The sequence below is a fragment of the Ostrinia furnacalis genome, unplaced genomic scaffold (assembly GCF_004193835.3).
Source record: "Ostrinia furnacalis isolate ACB-3 unplaced genomic scaffold, ASM419383v2 OfSCF7556, whole genome shotgun sequence".
Taxonomy (NCBI): domain Eukaryota; kingdom Metazoa; phylum Arthropoda; class Insecta; order Lepidoptera; family Crambidae; genus Ostrinia; species Ostrinia furnacalis.
In genome coordinates, this window is record NW_021137795.1 from 50,396 (window position 1) to 69,489 (window position 19,094).

At 37.1% G+C, this 19,094-nt stretch overlaps 1 protein-coding gene across 3 annotated transcripts in view; it reads right to left on the minus strand.

The window, feature by feature from the left end:
* Positions 1–2,014: 2,014 nt before the first annotated feature.
* LOC114365143 (uncharacterized) overlaps positions 2,015–19,094 on the minus strand; it is a 32,042-nt gene continuing 14,962 nt past the window's right edge. For 2 of the 3 annotated variants that reach the window (XM_028321633.1, XM_028321632.1), the window contains 2 exons: positions 15,384–15,559; positions 2,015–2,792 (listed from right to left, as the gene is read on the minus strand). In XM_028321633.1, the coding sequence (XP_028177434.1) occupies positions 2,592–2,792; positions 15,384–15,559 (377 nt within the window). In that variant the 3' untranslated portion in view covers positions 2,015–2,591. Of the gene's footprint in view, positions 2,793–6,240; positions 6,328–15,383; positions 15,560–19,094 lie in introns of all 3 variants that reach the window. The other variant, XR_003656910.1, reaches the window with a different exon arrangement.

Consider the following 19,094-nt stretch of genomic DNA (forward strand, 5'->3'; position numbering starts at 1 on the left):
GAATATCAAAAAAGATATTTTTGCCGCTCGGTTATGTTTGCGCACATGCATAACCGAGCGTGTGTGCGCCCGTTCATGCTTGCATGCACAGTTTTCTCTCAGTCTCCTATAATCTGTGGCAGTGAATGGTGGTGAATATTTAAGACACTCATGTGTTCTTCCTGTTGCAAGAAATCTTAATGTTACTGCTAGGTTTGGGATGTGCGTTGATAGATCACTATGACAGCCAGTCAGTCACCTTTGAGTTAAATAAATTTAGATTGTGCATGCAAACCCTAACGTGTATGTGCTATAGATAACTCGGTTATACCTGTCGGTTAAGCATGTACGGTCGTAACCATCATGCAAACCCTAACGTGTATGGCCACCATTACAATATTATTGTTTGTAACCCAGATTAACATATCCTACTAATATTATGAATGCGAAAGTTTGGATGTGTGGATGTCTGGATGTTTGTTACTCTTTCACGCAAAAACTACTGAACGGATTTTGTTGAAACTTTACAATATTGTTGAGATTAACATATAGGCTATAATTTATGCCAATCTGTGACACTAAATTTCACGCGGGTGAAGCCGCGGGCAAAAGCTAGTTTACTAATAAAAACATTAAAGGTGAGCCCAGTTACTGAAAAAAAAATATTTAAAAATTCAAACCAGCGACTTGGCCCGCGGACCAAGCTAATAGTGGGCCAAGTCACTGGAAGACTCCTCTGGTTCGCTTAATTGTCCTTAGTATCCTTTTACGAAATCACCGGGAAAAGTTTAGTGAGTGGTCCTTTTTTGGTAAATTACTCAGTAATTGATTTTTCAGCAGGTAATTTACACAGCATTAATATTTTAGTTGTAAAAGACGTCTCAAATGATGGCTGTCATGTTTAACTTCCCTGGCTCATCCAATTACAAGAAATAAAATTAATCTGGAACTCCAAGGAATGTCAAAGAAAATGAACTTTTAAAATATTGAGCTAAGCGGCTTACTGAAAAAGATTTTTTAGATTAAAAATCTTAATTAACATTTTTAAGATTAATTAGTTTGGTTTCTCCAAAATTCATGGACAGATTTTTTTGACATTATAATGAAACGTCGAGTTATTTTTCATAATTTATTTATTTTAAATAATTTGGTTTGTATAGTTTTGTACATTTAAAAAACCCTTAAAATACCAATAAATTATTAAAACTAAAATAAATAGTTTCTTACCTATTCAATAAATTAGGAAAAGCTTTCTTATTATTAAGAATTAATCTAATAATAAATTATTAAAATCTACCAATTGGCTGAGAACTCAGTCTGTAAGCAAGACAATTTAAAAGACTGTCATAATATTATTCACTGTCTCCTGTCTTCATATAATATCATTATAATAATACTGTTTAACATAATACGAGTACGCTCTAAATAAAAATAAACAGAACAGCATTACTATGTATTTTTCTTGTTGTTATTTAAAACATTAACATTAATTGAATACTGAAAAGGTACTGACGTAAATAAAATTATGTAACATTGTCATTTACAAATAAATATTTCATACATTCTACTAACAAGTAATACAACCGCGAAAATAAGGACAATTGAATTTTCCCAAGTCAATGTAAAAGTTGAAGAACATTCAAGCAAGAAATCATAATTTAAATACATAATTTAGATGGCGTTTCATGAATAACCACCAAATCTATCACTTCCTTAAAAAACAACATTAAATGCAAGGTTTGCAATGCGATAAAGTATTCTTTTGGAATAAAAATTTATATCAACTAAATATTTCTTAGACAAACTAATTTTGAATATATTTTTATCTCTCATTCCTAATAACTAACATAGTTTAAATTAGTTGAGATAGTTATTAATTACAAACAGGCTTTCAATAAATTCTAATCACCAAAGGTAAACTCAACAGTCTAATTTCTCGTCAAAATATCAGAACTGAATACATAAAGTTTGTAATAGCTAAGGAAAGTGGTTTTCAATAATATACTTGTAATTATACAATAATAATTATGAATACTCGTAGTTTGTACTCTAACAATAGGAACTAGCCACTGGCTATTTGTAGTGAGCAATGTTTTGGTTTGAAATGTCTGCTGTAAAATTAATTTCAGGCGTTGCTAAGTCTGTTCTAGAATTCAAGCTATGTCCATGCCACTTTAGGTCAGATATTTATTTCACTAATGGTTGCAACTAAAATGATAAAATTTTAATAGTGACAGTTTGTCATAATAATATGGGATTGTTGCAAGAATAACTTAAAGAAGTACAGTCTTTGTCATAAGTCTTTGTCCTAATGAGTACAAATAAGTAATCGCGTAGTCAGAATCAGTGTCAGTCGTAGTCTTGTCTCTTTTAGTTTACCAAAGAAAGAAGAAGATAGAGAATGAGTATTATAATGGACGAAGCACATTTATCATCCCGAAAACGGATGGTAACCGTATCAACTCGAGGCGGTCAGTATTCTTTGTATGAAACTCCGTACTGCAACGCGCGCTTATCCGCACTGTAACGTACACTTTGCGAAAAGCGATACGGAGATCCCTTTGCGGGGTAATAAATGTGCTATGACCTTAAGAATCGTTACTTAGATCCGTTTACTTAGCAGCTCCAGGCGCGGTAATATAAACAGGTGCGGGCGTAGGTCTATGGTACTTCGGCATGTTGTATGCTCGGTTGGAAGCCCAGTCCTTGTTGTATCCAGCTCCTGATGAGTACGCATACGTACTCCCGTAGTCCGAATTGAAGTCAGACGCGTCGCTGGACCCGAAGTAGGAGTAGGAGTGCGGGTGGTGGTGCTGTGAAGACAAAAATTACAAGTATAATACTCATATTGGCTACAGAATATTGCTTTGAACGTGTATATTTGTCGAGATAATACTATTCTCGTAAGGCCCACTGTGGGACGTCCACAAAGTGGACCGACGACATCATAAAGGTAACAGGAAGGCGCTGGACGCAGGCCGCTACCAATCGAGCAACATGGAAATCATTGGGAACTATTTGGAAACCTATGTTCAGCAGTGGACGTCCTATCGCTGAAATGATAATGATGATGATGAAGGCGCACGGACCAGTAGCAATAATTCACTATATGACTATAGTAATTTAGACCTAACCCTTTTATACGACATTATAGTATGACTAGCATGCCCAAGATGTTTGATTTTAATAGGAACTCTGACTTTTGGGACTGAATGTCTTGGCGACCATTATAAATACCAAAGACCACCTTGTTGGTTAATTAAACGCTAGTAGAATAACTGTTCAGAATATAAAAATAGTATCAATCGCGGGCCCAAAATAACACCAAATTACTTAAAAAAAGCCGCACGTAATCGATCATAAATCAAAGCATTGTACGTATTGAATTGATGGCTATACATTACAGTTCGTAGGCCTAGTATACAGGGTGTCCCAGAATGGGTGAATCAAACTGATAGGGGAGGTAGCTCTACTAATGCACTATCCCTAAAAAATATGAAAAAAATAAAGCGCATAAGGAACCAAAAACATTTTTTTTGAGAAAGTGAAAATAAATCAGCTTTGCCTAAGTATCTGGCTATAATTGCTGCGTTTGGAGTTTATTTGTACTTTTTTCTTACTAATATTAATTTTACATGATCGCTTCGTTTAACTATAAACAAACTTTTGAAAATAATGACTAGATTTCGAGTTTAGAGCACTTTATTTAAAAAAAAATTCTGAGCTCAAAATTTTTTTTTCATATTTTTTTGGGATAGTAGGTACAATAACACCTCCCCTAGCAGTTTGATTCACCCATTCTGGGATACCCTGTATGTTATTGTTTGTTGACATAATCAACGTAGGTACTGAAACTTTTTGATTATTCAATCTGGGGGCACGGCAGTGCCCCCACCAAGTCGAGCAAAAAAGCGGCACGGCCGTACCATCCTTTTCTCGAAGCAATTCAGGCCATTTTCGACTGCCTGTAACTTCGTTGTGGATAAAACTAGAAGGCTATTGACTTGGCCATCGCATGAAAACACGTGTAAATTAAATTATTTAGTGCGATGGCCAAGTCAATAATTTATGTAAAACGTTAAAGATTTCCTGGCCTGGACTTGGTATTACATGGATCTCACAACTTTTTACCGTAGAACAACTGAGTTGCGAGACTTGGTTTTTTTACCGACTTCAAAAAAGGAGGAGGTTCTCAATTCGACCCGTATGTTTTTTTTTTTTCTATGTTTGTTACGCGATAACTCCGCCAATTATGAACCGATTTGAACAAATCTTTTTTCGGCGTATAGGTAATACCTCAAGGGTGGTCCCATTTAAATTTAATAATAGAAAAAACAACCCCCAAGGGTGGAAAATTGGGGATGAACTTTTTTAAACGCAATATCTCCGCCGATTATAAATCAATTTGAACGATTATTTTTTTGTTGAATAGGTATTATCAAAAGGGTGGTTTCATGCGAATTTGAAGAAAATATTTCACCCCTAAGGGTGGAAAATTGGGGATGAACTTTTATGTAAGCAATATTTTTAATTTATAGTTTTTTTTTGTGTTCACGCATTTGAAGTCGGTTTTATTTTTTTAAAAAGGTAATTATTTGACAAGTATTGTTTTTGATGGGATATTGATTTTCCGATTACAGCATGCAATATCGTCATTAGGGAACTTTGTAATTATACACAAATGACTGAGATGATTAAATATAACTTTACGTAGGGGACACCGGGGTGAGTTGTAATAGAGGAGAGTTGTGACATTGTAGATTTTTGGAACTTATTAACTACAGTTATGGAGAGGGCTATGCTATGTGTTTCTTTGCGAGATCGATCAGAAATGAGAAGATCCGTAAACGAACCAAAGTCGCTGACATAGCCCGACGGATTAGCAAGCTGAAGTGGCAATGGGCAGGGCACATAGTACGCAGAACTGACGGCCGATGGGGCAGAAAGGTTCTGGAATGGAGGCCGCGTACCGGAAAACGCAGCGTGGGACGTCCACCTACAAGGTGGACCGACGACATCGTAAAGGTAGCAGGGAAGCGCTGGACGCAGGCCGCTACCAATCGATCAACATGGAAAGCATTGGGGGAGGCCTATGTTCAGCAGTGGACNGGCACATAGTACGCAGAACTGACGGCCGATGGGGCAGAAAGGTTCTGGAATGGAGGCCGCGTACCGGAAAACGCAGCGTGGGACGTCCACCTACAAGGTGGACCGACGACATCGTAAAGGTAGCAGGGAAGCGCTGGACGCAGGCCGCTACCAATCGATCAACATGGAAAGCATTGGGGGAGGCCTATGTTCAGCAGTGGACGTCCTATATGGCTGAAATGATGATGATGATGATTAACTACAGCAAGCTCGTATCAGAATAGAATAGATATATCTTTACTTTTATCAGTGCGCGTTTTTACCCGACCGTACCAGAAGGAGGGTTATGTTTTTTAGTTAGTTAATAGGTTTCCAAATCGACAATGTCACAAACAACTCTCCTCAGTACCATCTAGCACGAAAAACTTTCGACTTCGAATCGTTTGCGTTCGAAAACGTTATCGTTAAATTCGAAGGCTGCGTATCTAAGTTAGTCGAATAGCTACGCAAACGATTCAAAAACGAAATTTGTTCTGTTACAACTGTCCTCAGTCTCCTTTAGTTTCAGAAACGCGTTATTGTAAAGTTTGTGCCGTATCAAAAAGACGTCAAGCAATTTGTAACCAATTTAGGAGTTTGAACTAGTTTTGCTTAACAATTTTAGATACTTAAGGGGAGTACTTTAGCGATACCTTTACCTTTAGTAAAGGTAGGTAGGTAACAAAAGTTTTTATGTTTATTTTAACTTAGGCATTAGATACACTGCAGTCTTTTAGTCAGTTAATAGTTTGGGCAGCTTTTGATTTGTATTCCCGACCAAACCATCGGCCAACAGAAATTCTGTACCTAGTCTTATTTTGTGATGTAGGTAATACTATGAAATACGTTGTGATGCAATACTATACTTAAATTACGTATGTAATTGGCGTGTTTTCCTACAAATCTTCTAAATATACAAAATTCACTGACTGACATAGTGATCTATCAACGCACAGCCCAAACCACTGAACGGATCGGGCTGAAATTTGGCATGCAGGTAGATGTTATAACGTAGGCATCCGCTAACAAAGGATTTTAAGAAACTCCACCCCTAAGGGGGTAAAACGGAATCCACGCGTACGAAGTCGCGGGCGGCCGCTAGTAAACTATATTAATGACCGTCAGGAACTCTACCTGTATCGATGATCTTCAGGCGAGTTCCTTCGAGTACATTAAGTCTTGGCTTGACTACTGATCGATCCTACTGTACTGACTGTCGCTCTGTAAAAGATAAGAAAAATACTATTGGTTCATTTGTTTTTAAACATCATCAGGTAAAATGAGGATTTTGAACAGGAAAGGTTTCGTATTAATAATCCAGCTACCCATTTCCGGTAATGTCGTCTCGTTCTATCGCAAAGAATCACCATTTGATAAGAGCGAGAGAAAAAACAGAAATGGGTAGCTGGAACGTGGTACCTACCTTTCAACGAAGAAAATACACCAACTAGGTATACGTTCATTCTCTATCTATTATAACGGTATGTATACTGTTGTTAATTAAGCAAAAGAAGGCTAAAATACAAATTGAAAATCTACAATGACAAACTATGACAAAAATAATAATGAAATAGCAACAAAATAAAATCTATACTAATATTAAAAATGCGAAAGTAACTCTATCTGTCTGTCTGTCTTGCTTTCACGCCTATCCCACTGAACCGATTTTGATGAAAGGCATAGAGATAGTTTGAGTCCCGGGAAAGGGCATAGGATAGTTTTATCCCGGTTTTTGAAACAGGGACGCGCGCGATAAAGTTTTTTTGTGACAGACAAAATTCCACGCGGGCTAAGCCGCGGGCGGAATGTTAGTATATTAAATTATTTCAACTCTGTTTACTTTGCAGTACGGCCATCTGACAGGCAAAAAGACAGTGTAGGTAGATTAATAGGGTCCCCCTGGTACCTTTTGGGTACGGAACCCTACAAATCAAGGTGCTCGGAACAACTTGTTTGTAATTCAAGATCACACCCGAGGGACCTAAAGGTGAAATGAATTATTAAATCCAAGGGCCTATTTAATTACTCGTAAAAATGTTATTCATCATACTTACTTATTATCTTGTAACCTTCGTTAACGTGAAATCTTTCCGTATATTTAACCGACTTCGAAAAAAGGAAGAGGTTTTTATAATTTTTACAATCAATTTACAAGTAAAGATACGTTTTTGGTAAATAAATATAATTAATTTCTATCTTTATAATATTATCTTTAAAAGCGATAGGTCACTGACTGATTGACTGACTCAATCACTCATTACAAAATCTTAGAAACAACATGTGGTAGGAGTCTCAAATTTAGCATCAGGGTTCCTTTTAGAACATAGGTATTCACTAAGATTGGATTTTTGCAAAATTCAGCCCCTAAGGGGGTGAAACGGAGTCCACGCATACGAAGTCGCAGGTTGCCGCTAGTGGTAAATATTTCCTGGCATAATATAGAAGGAATTCCTTATCCACGAGTACATGATTGATAACATAACGTAATTATTTATGGCATGAACGAAAATAATAATGTAATAATCCCCTATCAACCTTGACACCAGAGGGCAAAGGCTCAATCAGACCAACGGCTTTTGCCCTTCGAAGTACAACCTTATTATCGCAAAATAGCTCTTGTCACAACTACTTAAGATGCTTTACTGTATTCTTGATGTGCTTTTGTTTGAATAGAATGTTCTAGAGACAAAAACAAAAGAAAAACACAAATGTCTAGAGAAAAAAACAAAAGAAACACACAATTTCTTCGTAGTGACATTTCTGTCACGGCATATGACGTGAGTGACGTATCCATTATTCGGGGGACTATAACAATATTAGACATCTGATATTGTTTGTCTGTTGTAGCCACGGATGGCGTCGATAATAACTCGTTTATCTCGATTCGTTATGAGCAGAATTAAGGTTTATTCACATTCATATATCTTGGGAAATAACCGCATTAATTGTTGTGATACGGCAGTTGGAGATAAGATAGTCAGTTCCTCTGTGGTTTAGGACTCCGGGTGAAGTTCGCTTCCACCTAAGACCTTAAATTTCCAGACTTTCCATTAGATGAGATGCAGGCCAAAAGCTTCGGCATCGGCAATGAGAATAAAAAAACTAAACTTGGATTTTTAGTCACCAACCATTGTGCTTTGTAATTTTGTGCGATTTTTCTTCTGAATGGTACAATTACTCGTAAATGTACAATTTCATTGCTTATTGTTGTAAACGCCTATGGAAAAACACCCATTTCAGGAGCAATGTTCTCTATGAAAAAGTCCCACAATTCTGGCATAAAAGTGTGATTTTTGTTGATGACTTGAATAGGTAAATCGATAGCAAATGATTTCACAAAATCACATAATAGGGATGTTTCCTGGGTCAAAAAGCAAGAGTTTTAATCAGTCCGTCAGTTAACTTATCAAAAAATACTCTATACGTATTTTTCACTTTTTCAAACTAATGAAAATTTAAAGAGATAAAGCGCGCCAAAGTTCATAAGAAGAGGCCCGTGGCGTTAATGCGTGCATAAAAGTGCCGCACATTGTGACGTCGTGCGGAACTTTAACGCACCATAACTATGTAATTATTTGTTAGATTGACAAATAAAAATATACATGTCCAATATTTTTTGATATTAAACATTACGGACGAAAAAAAATTTTTTAGGAAACTAGCCTATTACACATAAGGGTGGGTTTGTTTTTTTTTTTAATCTCCAGCCGTAATTACCGGAGTTTGGTTTTTATAAGGTAATACAATTTAAATATGCAGACAAATTAATGTATATTTTAGAGAGTGCTGGTAGCTTCTCGCCAATGATACGAGCAAACTTGTAGGCTCCATACTTTACACATAATTTATGTACAAGGTTTAAAATTTACAAAATAAGTAAGATAATATTTTTGTTTTGTATTTTTTTTTTGTATTTTTTTTTGTTTTAATATTTAATATCTTAAGTACTATTGTATTCTTTTAAATTATTTACAATACATTTACACAGTTCTATGAATGATTGGATGGTGCTTTCCCTCTTTGACAGGTCCAATATTTCAAAAGGTTTTACTTTAAGGTATTGGCATATAGCCATGTATTGCACTCTTTGCCGGATAAAACGCGGACACTCTTTGAGTAGATGGAGTATATCCTGGACAGCATTTGGGTTGCAATTACACTTGTCAGTGTTAACTATCTTGAACCGATGTAAATATTGTCGGTGATAACCATGACCGGTAAGAATTTGTGTCAGGTGGAAGGAATATTCCACCTGAGCGAAAAGTTGGATAATGCTGTCCAGGTTTGGAAGCCAGTTTCGAATAAGGGTGGGTTGCACCATCATACTTTGACAAACATCAAAAATCTGTCAAACTCCATACAAAAAGCACCGGCTATCGTCATAGTTATAGTAAAAGTTAGGTGGTGCAACTCAGCCTTAGTAATTCAGAATCCACAGAATGAGTCTTTATAAAAAATTCAATTCTTTTTCGTACTTATCGAGCTTACGTGTACTATAATAGCATCAAGGAAAACTACAGCGAAAATAAAATGCCCCAAATCTATGGGGCCATTTGGATTAAATTGCTCGCTAAACGGCAACAGTCAAGTACATAATGGGGAAAGTAACTACCAAAAATAATAAAAAGAACAAAATATAAATGTACAAATATTCACAAACTGGAACGGAATTGGAATGTTCAGTCTTTTACTGTGTTGAGAAACTTCTTGCAATGTAAAACGTAAACAATGTTTTCAAAGTTGATCATTCAATAAATTAACATTATGAAAAGCTATGGAAATGAAAATTAGTGAAATACATACTGTATCATAATATTATTGAACAGACAGAAGCAACTGAAAAATTATAACATTTTCTTGGAATCATGTATCGAAAAATAAGACTTTTCTTAATTAAATAGTCATTTTGAGAAAATTCATGTTTTCACTTTTACATATTATGTAGTACTAGCTTTCCGCCCGCGGCTTCGCCCGCGTGGAATTTTGTCTGTCACAGAAAAACTTTATCGCGCGCGTCCCTGTTTCAAAAACCGGGATAAAAACTATCCTATGTTCTTTCCCGGGACTCAAACTATCTCTATGCCAAATTTCATCAAAATCGGTTGCGAGGTTTAAGCGGGAAAGCGTAACAGACAGACAGACAGACAGACAGACAGANAGCGTCGGCCAAGTCCAAGAAGGCCACGGCCGCGTCGGCCGCCGGCAAGGCTAAGAAGGGCGCCGCCTCGAGCGCCGCATCGTCGCCCCCGAAGCCGATGCCCTCCCCCGCCACCAAGGACAAGAAGGCGGCCGCCGCCGCCAAGAAACCCGCCGCCGCCGCCAAGGGTAAGGCCGCCGCCGCGCCGAAGGCCAAGAAGACCGCCAAACCGCCAACCAAGAAACCCAAGGCGCCCAAACCGAAGAAGGCCGCCGCAACACCGAAATCCAAGCCCGCGGCCAAGAAGGCGTCCGCCGGCAAGAAGTAAGCCGCCGCCGCCGCGCGCGTCAGCCAGCAGCAGCAACTTGTTGTGTCGACCGAGCCAGTGTTGTCGTGGGTAATGGTGGTGTTGGTGGTGGTACTACTGACACACCCCATCATCATCATCATAACAACGGCCGAGGCTGAGGCTGCGGTTGCAGCGAGGAGCGTCGAAAGTTTTAAAAAGCCCTTTTCAGGGCTAACAAATAATTCAAACATGTACTTACATGTGTTTCTTGCGATAGACGAGTCACATTTTNATGATTGACCACGTATAAAAACTACCTATAAGTAATAATAAATTGTTATCTAATCATTGCACAAACTGATGAATTTCTAATGCAATAGTAATATCGATTATTGAATTAAAAAAGGTTTATTACTGTTGCACCTGACTGTACAGTTAGTTTATCAACTGCAGATTGCTTCGGCGTAATTAGTCCCAAAGCAATCACGGCTTGCGTCAACACTCGGAAAATATAGGAAAGGGGCTACAATATACACTTTATTGAACAGTAGCTCTGCCTGCGACTTCACCTGCGAGAACAGTCTCCTATTACCTATGTTACTAATGGAGCATTATATTAGTGAAATATTTTATGAAAAATGCCTAGTAGTTTTTGAGTTTATTCGTAACAAACATACAAAAAAGTCCGCTTTTTAATATTAGTAAGTTTAGCTAGCTGTGCCCGCGACTTCGTACGTGTTAAAATACAAAATCCTATCTTAGTGAGCACCTACGTTCTTAAAGGAACCCCCGTGCATAATTTGAGACTCTTAGCACTTGTAGTTTCTGAGATTTCATGATTAGTGAGTGAGTGAGTGACCTTTTGCTTTTATAGATATAAAAACCAGAAAACTTTGAAAAGATGAATGAAACAGTAAGGCCCAGAACAGACGCTGAAACGCAACTGCAACGAAACTGCAACTGCTAGTTACTTTTGAGTTGCATCTAAGTTTCTGCCATAGCGTCCACAATTCCTCGTCTATGCAAGTTATTGAATGAGCACAGTGTGGCGGTGGATATATTCTTTGATAGCCGTCAACAGTTTAGAAAGGCAGTCATGGAGACTTTTGAACATGTTTGAATGAGTTGTAAATTGTAATGATTAACAGACTTTTTATTGTTTTCTTTTCTTTTCCTTTAAATAATTAGCAAACATTTAATATTATGTAAGCGGTGTTTACCTTAATATAGCTATACATTTACATTATTGAATTGTCAAAGTGTCTGTGCAAATATTGATGTAATAGTTGATGGTGAACCTAAATAAATAAATAAATAAATAAATAAATAAATAGCGTCCGTTGAGAGACCACACATGCCGCGACCACTTTGAAACTTTCAGTTTCAGTTTCATTGATCAGAATCATCACAAAGTTCCAGTTTCGTTGCAGTTGCGTTTCACCGTCTGTTCTGGGCCGAAGGGTTCTATGATGTTATGGCGTCACCAGAGGAAAAATTAAAATAAATAGGTACCCGTAAAAACTCCCTCTCAAAACCCGCAGCTAATCTTTATTTAACCTCTCTAGTATTTTATATTTGTATTCACCTCAAAATGGTTCACTAGCTCTAAGTAATTAGCTGTCAGTCCCAGGTCCTATTTGCTGTGTGACAAATAAAGACTTCAAAAAGAAAATCTAGAAAAAAGGACATTTTCGGTCTAGACGTAGACTTTGATCAAACATGATTGAATAGGAGGCGTATTTCTCAAGCATCGGATTTGTTAAACTCGTAAAGGAATTCCTAAACGCTATTGTTGACGTCATTCCGTAATTTGCAAAAATAAACAAGACAATTGGAAGAGCATAAGTGTTGTCAAAATAAAATTATGAAAAAAAAAATGTACTTTTTTAATAAGCTACAGAGGGCTGAGTGTGAGTTTTTTCAAACGCGATTTTTTAAATGTATGACGGATTGTACAGCGCCCCTAGCGGGAAACTATCAAAAACTACAATTATCATACATTTTTTTAACTTGATTTTTTAAAATTGATGTAAACTCACACTCAGCCCACTGTTTCAGATTAGGTTATAAGAACATATTTTCAAGTGCTTTAGAATCCATTAAATCACCTAGCGGCGATTCCTGGTAACTTTAATTTTAGTATCGCACAAGATTAATAAAATTGTCGTGCTCCCTCAAGGCATTCTAGCTCTATTCGAGTGCTTCAATAATACAAGTCCTCTAAATGTCCTTTTTCCTGTGATACGGATTTCGACACGTGTGCGGAATTAGAGACAAAATTTTTATTTGCGTAAAAACATGGTGTACAAAATTACACATAGCATGCATAATTAGCGGATCTATGCGGATCTTCCGCATACGGGCTGCCCATATTTCATCATTTAAAGAAGAACGGTCATCTGTGACCCAGGCCCGACAGGAACGAGACATACCTCAGTTTTTTTGTCATGTCTTAATTAATTAAATTATATATTTTTTATATTCGAAATCTATGTATAACACCAAAATATTGCTCTTTGTTTTTGTTCAGGCGTTATACAAAAACTAATACAAAATGCCTATTTATCACCAAAATTGGTAAATGTATGTACCTAAATGTCTATAACAGCTGCTATGGAATGTATTTAGGCGACCTGGAGATACAGCCGGATTATACAGGGTGGAAACGATAAGTGATCTCACTCGATTATTTCTAAACTATACAACATATCAAAAACTAGTTACTGATTCTGAAAGTGCTTCGCGAGCTCTTGCAAATGGTACCAATAATAGGGTACAGATTATGGAAGCCGGTAACATTGAATTTTTGGATTTTGTAACTTATTATTGTTTCCACCCTGTATAATCCGGCTGTATCTCCAGGTCACCTAGATACATTCCATAGCAGCTGTAATAGACATTTAGGTAGGTACATACATTTACCAATTTTGGTGTTAAATAGGCATTTTGTAATAGTTTTTGTATAGCGCCTGAACAAAAACAAAGGGCAATATTTTGGTGTTATACATAGATTTCGAATATAAAAAATATATAATTTAACTAATTAAGACATGAAAAAAAAACTGAGGTATGTCTCGTTTCTGCCGGGTCTGGGTTTTTTTTGTATGGGGCGTGACCGTTCTTCTTTTTCCTATTACTTGGGATACACGCGCGTGATTATGTACGCACGCCACAGATTAGAGAGACCAGGGGGCTTAGTGTGAGTTTAACATCAAACGTAGGTATTCAATATCGACTGCGTAAAAAATTATATTATAATAAGGTATGCGAAATTTCACAAGCAATGTTTGCTTAAGACAAGCAGCAAATCGAACGCATAGCGTTGAATAGAGACCTATGATTGGTTAATGTATCACCCTGTGCGTCCACGCGCTCTGTGAGACCTCACAGTAATGTTTATGAATACGGGCGTAAATTTATGAAGGATTGACAAGCGCCCCTAGCGGATACTTTCAATAACTAAAATCTTCATAGATTTTTGACGCACTCGATATCGAATACGTTTGACGTAAACTCTCACTACGACCCCAGATCCGCACACGTGCCGAAATCACAGGAAAATGGCACTTAAAAACCAGATCCGCAAAAAACAATCATGTTTGGTAGACACTTTTGACACGTGACAAAGAAACGCTACACTTCGGTTTCTCATACCTTCCTTTGTTTGGCTATAATTTAAAGGGCAATTTCACACAAATTACTGATTATTTGAACCGAAGTCGCAACTCGAGCGTGGATGGAGCGATGACTCGTTTGCCGAAATTCTTCGGAAGGAAATGTTTTGAGAGATTTTTTTAACTGTTCTTACAATGAAACAAATGCTTGTTTATGCTATGGTACTGCAGTTTGTGTAAAGTTTATAAAAACAACTATAGTTCTTGCAACTCACAAAGGCGAGTGAGCTTTACCTACTTATGTTTGTATGTGTACATGCACAGCACATATCGATAGTGTTACGTCTGTCAAAACTTTTGTAAAACGTACAGAGGGCCTAGTGTGAGTTTACATCAAACGTACGTAAAAAATGACATTAAATGTATTACAGATTGTACTGCGCCCCTAGCGGGAAACGTCCAAAAACTAAAATGTTCATTTCTTCTTTCTTTCTTTCTTTTCAGCCAAATGACGTCCACTGCTGGACAAAGGACAAAATGTTCATACAATTTTTAAACGTGCTCACTAGTGAGCGCGTTTAATGTAAACTCACACTCATCCTACAGTAGCCACCACACATGTAAAGCTCACTCGCTTTCGTGAATTGCAACAACTATTATAACTCGAATTCGATAATTTTATCTTACACGGGACCATGCCTTAACTTAGGTATGTTGTTGTTGACCCATTAGGATCTTTTGTGCTTCTCCTTTCTTCAGGTTTTATTTGTCATCCACAAAAAATTAGTAGCGCCCAATTTATTGATAAGTACCTACTCGTATAGTCAAGAATATTTTTCTGAAAATGTTCATATAAACTCAAGAAAGTTTACGGAAAACAGTACACTATGCTCATAGATATTATAATTATAAGGCAAAAAAAATTTTGTATGAAATCTCTTCTATAAAATCCATTTTTAACCGACTTTAAAAAAGAAGGAGCTTCTAAAACCGCTCCAAAAAAACTTCACTAAAAAGTTGTTTTTTTTTTATTAGGAAAAATATACGATGATTGATATCTTTGGAGTCGGTGCCAGCCTTGTGCCCAAGCTTAAGAAACGTTCAAAGTTTACCGGCAACGACTCCAAAAATATCAATTATGGTATTTTTTGTCTTAATAAAAAAATATTTTTCTATTTTAGTGATCTTTGTTTGGAGTCGATTTTAATTTATTTTTGGAAATTAATTAAAATCATACCTTGCAAGCCTTCAAAGTGTTCAGCAGACTTGGCAGCAATAAAGCGCCAACCAACAGCAGTTTCTTCAGCAGCAGCACGGCAAGCAGCACTGGAATGAGGAGCAGCTTCGTCTTGATGGCAGTAAGGAGAGTCAGGAGCGGGACGATGATGGCTAGCTTCTTCTTCTTGCCGCGACCTGGAAATAGCATGATATTCCTTTATTAGGTACACTGTTTTATTTTATAGAATACTAGCTGACCCGGCGAACTCTGTTCCGCCTTAAAGGCAATAAATAAGCCATCGCAATTTTTCCTTATTTGCTCACCGTTTAGACCAGTGGTTCTTAACCTTTAAGTCATGAGGGACCATTTTACCAAATTTCTGTCTTGTCAGGGACCACCTCATAATCGGCCAAAACCAGTTTGACTGCAAAAATCAGTTAAAAGTCGTTTTGACCTAGGTGTGCAAGTGCACATTGTGGACCACTTGGAATGCCTCCATGGACCACCAGTGGTCCGCGGACCACCGGTTAAGAACCACTGGTTTAGACCTAACCTGGACTACGTACGACAAACATATTAAAACCAAAATCAGCTCAATCGGCCCAGCCGTTCTCGAGTTTTAATCAGACTAACGAACAGCAATTCATAGGGGAAAGTAGTACGAGATGATCCCCTTAAGCGGGAATCGCTGTAAAATACATATTTTTCAAGGTAAACCAAAAATAAAGACGATTACTACTAGTATATTTATCTATCCAACTTTCCTTATACTCAAAACCAGAAATTAATTGAGGTTTCATTAAAATATTTCATTTTTTGCAAAACCTTACAAAGTGATCATCTTGTACACCCCTGTGGGTAAGATGATCCCCCAGGTAGGGGTAAGATGATCCCTATGATTCTGTTCTATGATCTATTCTTTTCTGGTTATATTCCTTTCGGAGAACCTAATTATGCAAACAAATCGTTAAAAAGTTAGAAAAGAAAAACATTTACCAATTTAATAATGAAAATAACTGATTCTTTCTTAGTACCTGCTAAAAGCGTTTAAATAATTGAAACGCTTTTTGGCTGGAGCTGTGTTGAACATATCACAAATAAATTCACCTGCTTCATCACCCTCTACCCCAGCACATGCTTTATGGCCCCATTTTCCACATGCATAACATTTTATCCATCCTTCACCCTTGGTATCGCTTGAAAACTTTTTTGTTCAGTACAGCCACTCAGAATCATCTCCTTCAGACTCAGGTGAGTTATATGAAGTTCTCTATCTTTTATTTCACTTCCCTTTACCTACTCCATTGACTTTTTTGTTTTAATTCCCAGGGATCATCTCGTACATATAGGAAGGGATCATCTTGACCCAAGTCCCACTTTTTGTTAAATATAATCTAAAAGTACGCGGTTACGTTTTTATGGCCAAAATATTAAAATTAAACATAATAGAAAGCCTAACGACAACAGTAATTACATTTAACATTGTTTGAATAAAAGTAACATAAGCTCAAAGTCATGCCTATTTTAGATCAGAAGTACACAATTTTTCTTTTTTCTCGTCAAATTCGATGTATCGCTCACGCCACCATTGCGATTTGACTGAGGCGGGGACGTGTCCAGAGCTATGTTTTACCAGTGAAAGAAACTAAATGACGTTAGTGGTTTCAGCACAATCGCGAAAGATCATCTTACCCCAGGGGATCAACTCGTACTACTTTCCCCTATTAAGCTAAATGCTTGTGTTTAGAGATGGGTAGTGGGTAAAAACCCATTTCACCCGATTGGGTTAAAACTGGGTGATTTGGGTAAAAACCCGGTTTTTACCCATTACCACCCATTCTGGTGGGTGAAAACAAAAATAGCGTTTTTTTAAAGTGAGAAGTGGTATTTGTTGCTAAGGGGGCGTTCTAGTGTTACGTAATGCAATCTGGGGGGAGAGGAGGTCTTGAAAAACGTTACAATGCGTTACAGTGGCGGAAGGGCGGTTCGATTTCAAGTTTTTAAGCAGAAGTACTTTGTAGTTGCTGTTGTTATTTGTAACTTTATACCGTAATGTCATCAAAGAGAGAGTTTGGCATCTTTGGCACACCCCCCTCCCCCCCTCCATGTCCTTGCCATGATCACAAATTATTGTGTTCCTACTAAATTTCTTCTAAATCGATTCAACGATTCTTGAAAAATAATAACACCATTTTATAAAATAATTGGTCACATCATCATAACGTGATCAATTTTTCGATTTGGCCACGATATAAATGCATATTAGTGTTAAATTTGACTTATTACTTATTAACCAATAAACTTAAATGAGAAAAATTCAATAAAAATAAAGAAAAGATACCAATTGTAATAATTATAAAATTATTTGTTTTCACCCGGTGTAAACACCCACGGGTGGAATGAAACGGGTTTTTATTGGGTTTTTACCCTCATGTAAGTTTTTACCCGGGTGGAAACCCATCTCTACTTGTGTCACGAGTCGTCTCACCATAATAGTCGAGCATTAGCAGGGTTCGAACCCACGTTCCTCGGATAATGAGTCGGCTAGTCCGACCCCTTAACCAATGAATGTTAGTGAAGGTAGGAGAATATTGATTTAAAATAGGTACTATTAGTAAAGTCGAATGCAGCATCTAGATACGGGCAGCGCAAGATCGTTCGTTATGGAAATCCTTGAGGGAGGCCATTGTCCAGCTGCGGACGTCATTTGGCTGAAACGAACAAACGAACGAAAGTCGGATGAAGCTTCTAGATAGCAGTCGCTGTAGAAATCTTTAGAGCAGAGCTTTGTCCAGCAAAGTCCTTGGGTTGAAACGACACTATTTTCACTAGTCAATAGAAACGATCGCGGTATGTCAGAATAGTATGACGTCATATTATTATGACGATTCCTTTGGCAGTTTGATCTTTAATCGTCTGGTGTTGAAGATTGTCTTTGATCAAACGTTCCCACCACTCTATGGCGACCGTGCTATAGGTAGACTAATGAAATTGATCCATGAGACAATATTATGAATTTTATTTACGGTGCTGGTTGCGTCTTAGTGCAATTGTTTGTTATCTCAATAAGATAAAAATTAATAAAATGAGTTCTAGAACATTTTGATAAGAAAATGGGACATGATTTTCTTCATTAAGTTCTGCAAGCTTACTTATTTTGTCTTTGACTCACAACGTTTTATAAAATAAGTAATCACTATAAATCTATCTGCGAACTATTTATCCAACAAAAAACAGGTCAATCGACTATCAAAATACGGAACTAAAAAATACCGCAAACGTTAAGTGCATTAAATCCACAATTACACAGTTTAGTTCCGTTCCTAATGAAGAGGTCGAGTCTCGTCTCGACCTAATGATTTTTGACCTGCTCCATAATCAATATTGATTTTAATGGTAATTATGAACAGTCACTGGGTCAAAATAACGATACTTTTCCCGAGGGAAATGTGTATTTCTGAGAATGGATCTAGGCTACCAAATATTGCAAGAATGTGGGAATTTTCGTATTATGAATTTATTTATGAAAATAACTTTAACGCAATATGAATGCCATAGAAAGTGGAATTAATCCTGAAATAGCATTTTTTACCAGTCAACCATTGGAAAAAAGAGAGAAAATACGTAACACGTATCACTGCCAAAAATAATTTAATGTAAATATGATTTTATGTGTATAAAAAACTTGCATAGCTAGATGCAATCCAGAAACTTAACTTTTATTGCAAA